General features: G+C 40.1%; 1 protein-coding gene across 1 annotated transcript in view; it reads right to left on the bottom strand.

Moving 5' to 3' along the window:
- LOC126278078 (vacuolar protein sorting-associated protein 51 homolog) overlaps positions 1 to 12,150 on the bottom strand; it is a 106,232-nt gene extending 94,082 nt beyond the window's left edge. Inside the window, exon 1 of the mRNA XM_049977914.1 lies at positions 11,932 to 12,150. Coding sequence (XP_049833871.1) covers positions 11,932 to 12,012 — 81 coding nt within the window. The 5' untranslated portion in view covers positions 12,013 to 12,150. The remainder of the gene's footprint in view (positions 1 to 11,931) is intronic.
- Between the last annotated feature and the right edge of the window lie 105 nt (positions 12,151 to 12,255).

Raw genomic sequence — 12,255 nt, 5'->3', positions numbered from 1 at the left:
TGGGAAGGGAAGATTGGTACAGCTGATTCATGAAAGTATAGGGGGTGTATCTCGGGCCACACATGGTCAAATACCTGTTGTCATAGGTAGGAAAAGTAGGTCTTTTTTAGGATAAATCCAGACAACAGGTTCCCCTGCCTAAAGAGTATCTCTAGCAGTTCAAAAAATACTGAAACAATCACTCACAAGACAGATTATAACACTTCAAAAATCACACATACCAGATGTCACAAAGAAAAACAAACCATCGGAAAGAGTAACATGGGGCATTTCACAAATATAATAAATGAATCCTTCACATCAGGGACATTTCCAGAGCAGCTAAAACAGGCAAGAGTTGTACCTTTGCTTAAGAAAGGTAATGCAGAAGACATAGAAAATTACCGGCCCATTTCCCTGCTGTCAGCATTCTCAAAAATAATAGAAGCAATTATGAAAGACAGATTAATGAATTATCTGAATAAATACAATCTTTTAAGCAAATCACAGTTTGGTTTTCGAAGTGGCAAAAATACGGAGTCAGCCATAGTAGAATTCACAAAAGTTGTACTTAATGCTCTTGATAAAGATGAGTGTGTCACAGGCATATTTTTAGATCTTTCTAAGGCTTTTGATACACTCGACCACAAGATTCTATTAAACAAATTAGAAGCATTAGGAATAAGAGGGGTAGCTAATGACTGGTTTCGATCATACCTAACAGATAGGGTACAAAGAGTAGAGATAACACATACTTCAAATAGATCTAAACATTTAGTAAAATACTTATCAGAACCAAAACATATTAATATAGGGGTTCCACAAGGTAGCATATTAGGACCAATACTATTCCTGATATACATCAATGACTTTCCCAGTAGTGTTACTCATGGTGAGAAAATTCTCTTCGCTGATGACAGCAATATTATAGTCACTGAGAGAACAAGAGAACTCCTTACCAAGAAAGCAAATGAAACTCTCAAGGAAGTTTACGATTGGTCAATAAGCAACAAATTGACATTAAACATAAAGAAAACTAATGCCATGAACTTCAGTTTGAAGAGGAAAAATGACAATGTTAAATTAAATGTAGATGGCACCTCTATAGACTGTGTAACAAATGCAAAATTTCTAGGAATAAATATTGACTCTCAGCTGAAGTGGTGCGAACACACAAAGGTACTTGCAAACAGAATGTCATCAGCATGTTATGCCCTTGGAATTCTATCATCTGTGTGTAACATGCAGTGTCTTTTAGTTACATATTATTCATATGTACACTCAATTCTTAGCTATGGCATTCTTTTTTGGGGAACAAATCCACAAAATATGAACACAATTTTCAAACTCCAGAAAAGAGCCATAAGAATAATAACCAGAAATAGTAGTCGAGCTCATTGTAAAGATCTGTTCAAAACACTGGGAATTTTAACTGCTCCATGTGAACACATTTACCAGTCAGTTGTACACATCAAAAGTAACATTGGCAATTACTGCACAAACAGCTCTGTCCATGACCATGCAACAAGAGATAGACTCAACTTACATTTACCAAGAAAAAATAAACATAAAACTCAAAACAGCATTTTCTACCAAGGAATAAAACTGTACAATAAATTACCAAAAGAGATTAAAGAAATTTCAAAAATACACTTATTTAAGAAGGCAGCTAAAAAGTACCTGTTATGCAATACATTTTATACATTGAAGGATTACTTAGATAAAGCAGAGTAGGGGTTTGATAAAAAAATGTTATACAAACAAATAATAATAATAATGATGATTATAAAACATCCAATATTCCACATAACACCTTCACTTTATTATTTTTCTTCTTTTTTCCTTTCTAGAGACACTCTCCCCTCAAGCTATGCATAGCACAATACTAACACCTCTTCCTCTTTCTGAGCTCAACATCTCACTCATTATGAAGGGATGCTGACTCAGTTTTTCAGGATAGCAAATGGGAACTTGCAGTACAGAAAATGGCCCAAGGATCACCTGTGTGTGTGTGTGTGTGTGTGTGTGTGTGTGTGTGTGTGTAGTGAGTGAAGTGTTATGAAACAATGTGTGTATAGTGTGTGCAGTGACTGATAATGAAATATGAGTGAATAGTGTGGCATTACATTATTTAATGAGTTATTTGTAAATAAATTATTGTATACCAGGAGTAAAATCTAATGATTGTCTCTAACTAGAAGTCTGTAAATATATGTGTATACGAATTAGCTTATTGTAAATTGATCTAAGCTTGTAAATACTTTGACATGTCCTATATCCTTGTAAAAAGAGATCTACGGATGAATAAAACTACTACTACTACTACTACTACTACTACTATAATACGGTGTCCTCCTATGATTTTTCCTGCCTTCTAATGTTGTTATCGAAACATTTAGTGCTCCTTGTGGACGGAGTGACCTACATTTTCTCTGAACTTCGTTGCTCTTCTGGAATGTTCCTTGGACTTTCCCTCATTGATGGGTGTTTCACACTGGGGTTATGACTTACATAACTGTTTATTCTTAGTTGCTTAGTGCACATAAAGGAAAACCAAGAAAGCTATAAATTGCGCGAGTCTGTACATAGCTATGACACATGCCAAAGGCAGATGATGGACATCCCAGTTACTAGGCTTAAAGAAACCCAAAACAGTTATACATACACAGGGATACAATTATTTAACAAGTTACTGCCTACTGCACACAGTGTATCATTGAATGTCTTCAAAAATATTACAAAAAAGGTGGCTTGGACAAAAATCATTATATACAATAGAAGAATTTAAAGTATGTAATACTGCTGTATGACATGACCACCATATTACATGAGCACTTCTGAAAATGTTATTGCATCATGCGGTTGTGCTTTATTTACATAATGTATTTTTACTCACTAGTTAACTGCTGCATAACATGACCATAATATTACATAAGTTCTTCTGAAAATGTTATTGTACCATGCTGTTGTGCTTTATTTGCATAATGCGTTTTCCCCAATGGTTAACACATATTAAGCCTGTCTCATTTATATTTGTTAAAATGTTTTTCTAAGCATGTGTATTGTGTTACACATACAGTATCTCCTTTTGTCATTCTGCATGGCACATTTATGTTTAATGACTACTAAACATGTGCAGTATAAAACATATTTACTCATTCAGAATGTTAAAAATGTATGACTTATTTTGTAATTATACAATGTATGTAAAATGACGACATCAATTACATGAAAAATGCTTAAAGATGGATCCATAAATCAATAAATAAATATGCACCTTGTAGACTTTTCTGTACAAACTTTTCAGTGCCTCACAATCACATCGGGCTACACTGTTCCAGATGGCATATCCATCTGATCTGTCAAGCTTCCTGCTGACACTCAGTGCATCTTTGGATAAACTGAGTGCTACACAAGAGCAGTCACTGTAGCAGCTGGGGGACCAGGAACAACATTATCTGGATAGCTGGCATTTCACACCTTCAACCTGATGCAGGAAGAGTGGTCCAATTATACAGATTGCCTTGAACAACAATGGTTGTGGCAAAGTAACATAACTTTCATTGTATGTCTACGAAGATTGACCAATCATACAAAGAATGGGTGGTTACTTTCGAAGACCTTACCAATGAATACAAGGCATGTGCTCCTTCCTATCCAGATACTGCAGTTAGGAATATGATGATGGTTTACACTCTAGATGCAGCACTCCAGAGGGACCTTATCCATCTGAATAACCCCTCCCTGAACAAGTGCTTGTCTGTCATCCACATGTTCGAGTGACCAAGCACACCAAACAAGTGCAAAGCCCACAGTTTTTCAGACAAACAATCAACACCCTGCACTAAATGTCAACTGGCACCTAGGCCTTGGGCTCCACTTCAAAACACTAACACCTCTTCTTCCACAGCTGCAACATCCTGACCCAAATCCTGCTCCCAGTGATTCAAGGCTTATGACAAGCAGTGCTACTACTTCAGACACATAAGTGTGCTTTTTGTCAGAAGTTGGTAACTTGCTGAAGTTGGCTGAAGAAAGTAACTTGCACCATCAAGTGTTCCACTTATCCTGGTGACATGAACGAGTCAGTGAATTCAGTTGATGATCCTCCAAGTGATTTTGAGAACGCAGTGAACATTGTTGTCTCCAGTGAGCATTCTCCTGTTGATGGGGTGGAATATCAAGATAGTAGTTTGTACAGTGTACTTCCCCACAACAAAACTGTGGATGCTACCATCAATGGCAATACTATTCCATTCCAGCTGGACATTGGGTCATCTAAGAAGATCATCAATGGTGATATATATGCTTTAGTGGGAGCACCACAGTTATGCAGGTTCCATAGGACAATGAACAGTTACAGTGACCAAACTATTTGGTCAAAGGTCATTGTGAGGTGCAGATCCAGTATAAGAACACCAGGTTGCAACCATTGCTTTTGGCGACACAAACAGATTTCCCATGCCATATCCTCACACAACCCAATCCTTCTACCACCTCCAAAAACCAGCTCAAAAGTGTGTCCACTTCATCAACCAATACCACCCTGGACTGGAACAACTAAACCACACCCTACATCAGGGCTTTGATTATCTATCGTCATGCCCTGAAATGAGGGACATCTTACACAAGACCCTTCCCACCACTCCTAAAGTGGTGTTCTGTCACCCACACAAGCTCCACAATCTAGTCCATCCTTATGCAACTCCTAAACCCACCCCTTTCCACAAGGATGATACCCCTTTAGAAGACCCAGGTGCAAGACCTGTCCAATCCACCCACCCAGCACTTCTTATTCCTGTCCTGTCAAAGGTTTATCATGCCCCATCAGAGGCCAGGCCACATGTGAAATCAGCTGTGTCATCTGCCAGTTCTGCTGCAATCATTAAACAGGTTTTTATATTTACATGACTACCAACCAGGAGCCCACCACGATGAAGGGTCACCAGCAATTGTGGCCAAGAGCAAAGTAGACCACACTGTGGCACAACATGCAGCTAAACATAACATGCTTGATTTCAATGGCTGTTTTACAACCTGGGCAATACGGATTCTCCCTTCCACAGCCAGCTTTTCTGAACTGTGCATATGGGAGTTATCCTTACAACACATTCCCCATTCCCAAAATCATCTTGGTGTCAACCTGTTTGTACCAACTCTGTCCTATCACATCCTCCCAATTTGCCTCTCCCCACCCTCACTGTGCTCCGCACTATGCCTGCCCACCCACCAGTCTTATCCCCTTCTCTGCTCCCATCTCCTGCCCCCTTTCCCTCTGCCACAGCATCCAGATACTACAAACATGTCCAACAGAACAGATCCTACTTAGACATATACATTTCTGCAAGAATGTGATGGCTTCTTGATGTTTGATTCTGTGCGGACACACTAATTTCGTCTGAACTCCAAGGGTAATCAACAATTTGGGAGTAAGAGGTTAATGGATGATGGACACTGCGTTGCAATGTGCGATATGTTGAAAATTTGTGTCAGATGAAAAGCATGTCTGGATGACTGAGGAGGTTGTAGCAAACATTCAGGAGAAGTGGAGTATCTGGGTTTGAGAACCGGTCCAGAACAGATTTTCAACTTGCACCATTGCATTACCACAATGCCCTGTGCAGCTGGAAGCCACGAGTTTCCCACTCATCCTTTCCCTATCATGTCCAACAGAACAGACACCTCTCAGATATATACATTTTTGAATATTTTTTCTAGCTCACTGCTCACCCTTTCACTCATGTGCGCGCATGCACGCCCGCGCACATACAAGCGCGCGCGCATGCACACACAATAACGAACGAAAAACAGTTTGTCATCTACTACATTTTTGCTATTCATGCAGTAAAACTACAGCATCAAGCACGACATTTTAATTTATTGCTCCTTTTCTACTAACCATATTTGCAACACACAATGCAGATAGTATCACTAAATGCACCTGCAAAGTTATATCACCGTATGATGCACAGTTCTTTGAGATACATCATACACATTGAGATGCTTGAAAAATGAGCTTTTCTTAGAGTGGAGCTGTTTACACAAGGAAGTTCAATTCTTTAATGAACTGGGGGGGGGGGGGGGGGGGGATGGGATGGGATGGGGTAAGGAGGGGGTTACCAGTTTGTCAACTATGACAACAGTAGCTAATTTGGTATCATTTATTTCAAAGGCATTAGATGAGAAAAAGAAGTCTTGCAGTTTGTTTCTTGACCTCTCTAAAGCTTTTGACTGCATATGTCATGGCACTTTATCACTATGGTGTAAGAGGAAAGTCAGCTAACATTGTAAAATCTGCTCTGTGTTACTTGACATCACGTACGGAGTACCTAAGGGTTTTATGCTTGGACCATTTTGAACCACATTTCATTCTTTGCATAAATGACCTAAACATTGTTGAAGGTTACAAAGTCATGTATACTGGTAACATTTTTGTTATTACTTGCTCTGACAGTTGATGGACTTCAAAAACAAGTGACACTGAGTAGCAAAAAAATTCACCAATTACAGCAACAATATGTCTATAAATGAAAGCAAAACAATGTACATGCACGCCAACAGAGTAGTCTATATTCACAGTTTTAGTCTTAGTCTTGGAAACTCAGCCACACAGTAGACAAAAAGGTTACCAACTCCTGTGTGTGACAGTGTATAGTTACACAACTTGGGAAAATCACATAGACAATATTTGCTCAAAAAACGAGCTCCAAAACATATCCTTTGAGTAAAATGTCTAGTAGTATAAATGAAGACATTTTATTGAAAGTATACTATGGTCTCATATGTCTACATTGAGCTTCATTCATTCTGGTCTGGGCTTGCACTGCAAATACATACTGACTGACAAAAAAATGAGGAACCCAGAAGTTGAGGAGGAAATTGAATGAACCTTGATGGGTTAGGAAGGTATGTGACATTATATCAGTGTTAACGAAACTGAGTCTTTACAAAGAACTTGGCAGTCTGAGCCCAATTATGACATTGCACCCCCTATGACGTCAATGCATGCACTGATTCAGCTGCGAAGAGTGCCATGAAGTCATTGTATCCTCGTCTGAGGCACGGTGGCCCACAACTGTTGTAACTGGTTCCCAACATTGTGGGTACCAGCACTGTGACCAAGATGACGTCCAAGCTGGTCCCATCCATGTTCTATCGGGAACAGATCTGGATATCTTGCAAACCACTGGAGTACTTCAACATCATGCAGATGGTTCATAGATACATGTGCCATGTGTGGACAAGCATTGTCTTGTTGAAAAATGGCACCACGATGCTGTTACATGGGGGTAACACTTGAGGACATAAGATGTATGTGATGTACCATTGTGCCGTCCCAGTTTCCTCACTCACTATCAGCCATGACCTAAAGTCATACCCAATGGCTCCCTCTACCATGACACCAGGGGTAACACTGTTGTGCCTCTTCAAAACACTGGAAGAATGGGGTATTTCCCAAGGTCACCACCATACTCACCAATGACGGTCATCTGGGATAATGCAGAACTGTGATTCATTGCTGAACACAATGTGATGCCAGTTACCTGCAGTCCATGCTTTCCTGTCACAGGACCACTCTAAACACAGCCGTTTGTGTTGTGGTGCTAATGGCTGTCTATGCATGGGACAATAATACAATTGTATGGCTGCTGCTGGTCTCTGATCATGCCACAGAATGAAGCAGAATATTGCAAGAAGTCCATTACCCCTTCTCAGATGGCAGCATAAATGGGAAGGGGTTATGATATGCTTGGTGCACAATACAGTGATCATCCCTTGTGGTGGTCACACTTAGTCAACCAGAACATGACAATGAGTATGCCTGCCATCATGTTACCATGCAGTCCAACATTATGGCAATGTAAGATATCCAAATGTCTCACACATCTGGATATTACATAATTTGAACAGTCAGCAAAGTGCAGATCCACAATGAGACCTCTCTCAAACTCTGTCAAGTGCTGATAAAGCTGTCTCGCCCGAGTATGAGGCATATTTGTGTCCTTCACAGTGAACACTCAACATCTGATGTTGTTCATGTCTCTTATGTATCCCACTAGGTCTGGAACAACACTATTTCACTCTGGTAGCTGTTCTACCAGTCAGAGAGAATTGCAACTCTAATAATTTACATACCCAACAATGGTGTGTACATGTACGAAGATACATTAACCTCTGAGCATTTTTTCCCAGACAGTGCACAAACATTATCAAAGCTTCAAAAGAAAGTCATGAGATGTATTAAAAAAATATAGCCTAGATATTTTTGCATAGACAAATTTAAAGACCTTATGTATTAACTGCCACAGCATTGGTGCGAATATGATGTCATTCTTTTCTTAAAGCTTCATTGGTCAGCTAATTTCAGTCATAACATAAATGACAACAACACTAGATAGGAGCAAGTGTCACACACGATTTTGTCTCAAGTACAGATAGTGTTGAGGATCAGTGGACAAAGTTCAAACCATCATACAATACGCAATAGATGATTATGTGCCAAGCAAGATCATAAGAGATGGAAAAGAGCCACCGTCGTACAACAACCGAAATAGAAAACTGCTGCGGAAGCAAAGAGAACTCCACAGAAACATAAACATATCCAAAGACTTGCAGACAAACAAAAATTACATGAAGCAAAATTTAGTGTGAGGAGGGCTATGCGAGAGGTGTTCAATGAATTGGAAAGCAAAGTTCTATATACCAACTTGGCAGAAAAACCAAAGAAATTTTGGTCTTATGTCAAAGCAGTAGGTGGATCAAAACAAAATGTCCAGACAAACAGTGACCTAAATGGTACTGAAACAGAGGATGACAGACTAAAGGCTGAAATACTAAATGTCTTTTTCCAAAGCTGCACTGTAGTTCCTTTTCTAGATTGTTGGACAGATGACAAAATGGTAGATGTCGAAATAGATGACAGAGGGATAGAAAAACAATTAAAATCGCTCAAATGAGGAAAGGCCTCTGGACCTGATGGGATACAGGTTCGATTTTAGACAGAGTACGTGAAGCAACTTGCCCCCCCTTCTTGAAGCGGTGTACTGTAGGTCTCTAGAAGAGCATAGCATTCAGGACCGATGACCATCGCAGTCTGGTCCCTTCAATCTCACAAACCAACCAACCAGCATAGCATTCCAATGGATTGGAAAAGGGCACAAGTCATCCCTGTTTTCAAGAAGGGATGTCGAACAGATGTGCAGAACTATAGACCTATATCTCTAACGTTGATCAGTTGTAGAATTTTGGAACAAGTATTATGTTCGAGTATAATGACTTTTATCGAGACTAGAAATCTACTCTGTACGAATCAGCATGGGTTTCAAAAAGAACAATTGTGTGAAACCCAGCTCACGCTATTTGTCCACGAGACTCAGAGGGCCATACACACGGGTTCCCAGGTAGATGCTGTGTTTCTTGACTTCCGCAAGGCGTTTGATACATTTCCTCACAATCATTAAATGAACAAGTAAGAGCATATGGACTATCAGACCAATTGTGTGATTGGATTGAAGAGTTCCTAGATAACAGAGCGCCCCATGTCATTCTCAATGGACAGAAGTCTTCCGAAATAAGAGTGATTTCAGGTGTGCCGCAGGGGAGTGTCGTAGGACCATTGCTATTCACAATGTACATAAATGACCTTGTGGATAACATTGGAAGTTCACTAAGGCTTTTTGCGGATGATGCTGTAGCATATTGAGAGGTTTAAACAATGAAAAATTACACTGAAATGCAGGAGGATCTGCAACGAATTGACGCATGGTGCAGGGAATGGCTATTGAATCTCAATGTAGACAAGTGTACTGTGCTGCAAATAAATAGAAAGAAAGATCCTTTGTCATTTAGATACAATATAGCAGGTCAGGAATTGAAAGCAGTTAATTCCATAAATTATCTGGGAGTAGGCATTAAGAGTGATTTAAAATGGAATGACCATATAAAATTAATTGTCAGTCAAGCAGATGTCAGACTGAGATTCATTGGAAGAGTCCTAAGAAAAAGCAATCTGAAAACAACGGGAGTAGGTTACAGTACATTTGTTCGCCCCCTGCTTGAATACTGGTCACTGGTGTGGGATCCGTACCAGATAGGGTTGATAGAAGAGAGAGAGAAGATCCAATGGAGAGCAGCTGGCTTCTTTACAGAATCATTTAGTAATTGCGAAAGTGTTACGGAGATGACAGCTAAACACCACTGGAAGACTCTGCAAGAGAGACGCTCAGTAGCTCGGTAAGGGCTTTTATTGAAGTTTCGAGAACATACCTTCACCGAGGAGTCAAGCAGTATATTGCTCCCTCCTACGTATACCTCACAAACAGACCATGAGGATAAAATCAGAGAGATAGAGCCCTCACAGAGGCATCCCAACAGTCTTTCTTTCCACGAACAATACGAGTATGGAATAGAAGGGAGAACTGATAGAGCTACTAAAAGTACCCTCTGCCACACACCGTCAGGTGGCTTGCAGAGTATGGCTGTAAATGTAGATGTAAGCATCTAAAACCAATGGGTAAAGACCAGAGACATGCAAGCAGTAGTGTTTAGAATAAGCTTTTACATGACATAAATAATATTAAAGTATTGCTTGCCATGAAAATAAATTAAAGCAGCACCTGACTCTGGGTTCTTTCTACACCTGTACCAAACAAATAAATTTAAATCTGTGACAACAAACAAGTTTTGCGTAACACAGGTTATAAGAATGCTCACTGCTGCTAATTTTTTGTTTGTTTCCTGTTTTTGTCTGTCTGTCCATTCCCCCCCCCCCCCCCCATCTCCATTTCATCCTCCTCCATCTCTCTGTCCATCTCCTTCTTCCCTACCCCCCCCCCCCATCTGTCCACTTTTCTACCCTCCCCCCCTCCCCCACCCGGCTCTCCATTTCATCCTCTCACCACTATCCGTCCATCTCCACCTTCAACCTCTCTCTACCCATTTCTTCTCACCCCACTTCCTCTTCCTTCTGTTCATTACCCCTTCCATCTTCCACCTGCCTCCTATACCTTCCCTTCTCTATGCCCATCTCGTCATTTCCCCTCTCTCTGCACATACTCCACCTCGCTCTATCTATTCCCTCCTACATTTCTCAGTCCATCTCCTCCTCCACTCCATCTCCCTTGATCCATCTCTTCCTTACACCCTCTCTGTACATCTTCTCCTCCTCTTCTCTCTGTCCATTTCCTCTTCCCCTCTCTGTCCATCTCTTCCTCTCCCCTTTCTGCCTGCCCATCTCTTCTGCTTCCCACCCAATCTCTGTCCATCTCCACCTCCCCCTCCTGCATCTTTGCATCTCGTTCTCCCCTTCTCTCTTCTCCTGTGGTTATCCACACTTACAGCCCGTGTGTCACCATACAACACACTTGACATGCAGAGCTGCCTAGAAGTCAGGGGTTACCAACTCTTCTAACGTCTTATTTGTAATGGACCTCACATACTGTTGTTAAAATGGTCTATGGTCAAACAAACAAGCCAATTTCAAATGAGAGATGACACCTTTAGTTATCATATAGAGCCCAACTCCATCAAAATACAAGGAACATTTTATATTTGGTGCATTAATTTTTCAATTCTGCTTGATCTGTTACATCACGCCTTCAAAGTGATATTCTGGGGGAAGGATAAGTGATGATTCTAGAATTTTTTCGAACTAACATGTTATTGCAAGAATGTGAATGTATTTTATTTAATGACATATGGAGAGCTGTCAAAATTCTAATTATTACTTAAGTCATCATTGAGTTGTTTATCGTAATGAGGAAATGTTTATTGGAACTACTGATTATCAGTTCTTATGCCCGGCAAAGTAATAAACTTTTTTATCATGTCTCATACCGATCTGTGATCAGAAAGGCAAAATGTGCCCTACAGTTTCCGAGAACTTTTATTTGAAATATTGCTCATAAATGTCAAACGTCACTTCTGTACGAGTTAAACAAACAGGTTTCTTACTTTCAGAAGTCTCTGTAAATACATGTCCGCATTGAAATGTTGGCCGTTTATATCGTATGGATTGCCTGCACTTTCTGCCATTGCAATTGTTCACCAGTGCTTCGCCAATACTTGCCACTGCACAGCTGTTCTACTGTTGGTAAACTGTTTGTTTGCTGTTAATATGAGCTTGAGCAAAGATAATGTGTGACGATTTCAGAGATTTCGTATAATAGGCAATGTTTCATAAAATAAAGCGATCTGACACGAAATGTGCTATAGAACTGCAGCATTCGAAACATTAATTTTTGTCTCCGCTTGCTGTGAGTTACTGAGCCATATCAT

The sequence above is a fragment of the Schistocerca gregaria genome, chromosome 6 (assembly GCF_023897955.1).
Source record: "Schistocerca gregaria isolate iqSchGreg1 chromosome 6, iqSchGreg1.2, whole genome shotgun sequence".
NCBI lineage: Eukaryota > Metazoa > Arthropoda > Insecta > Orthoptera > Acrididae > Schistocerca > Schistocerca gregaria.
The sequence above is the reverse complement of the archived record's forward strand: the minus strand, read 5'-3'. Positions and strand labels throughout refer to the sequence as shown.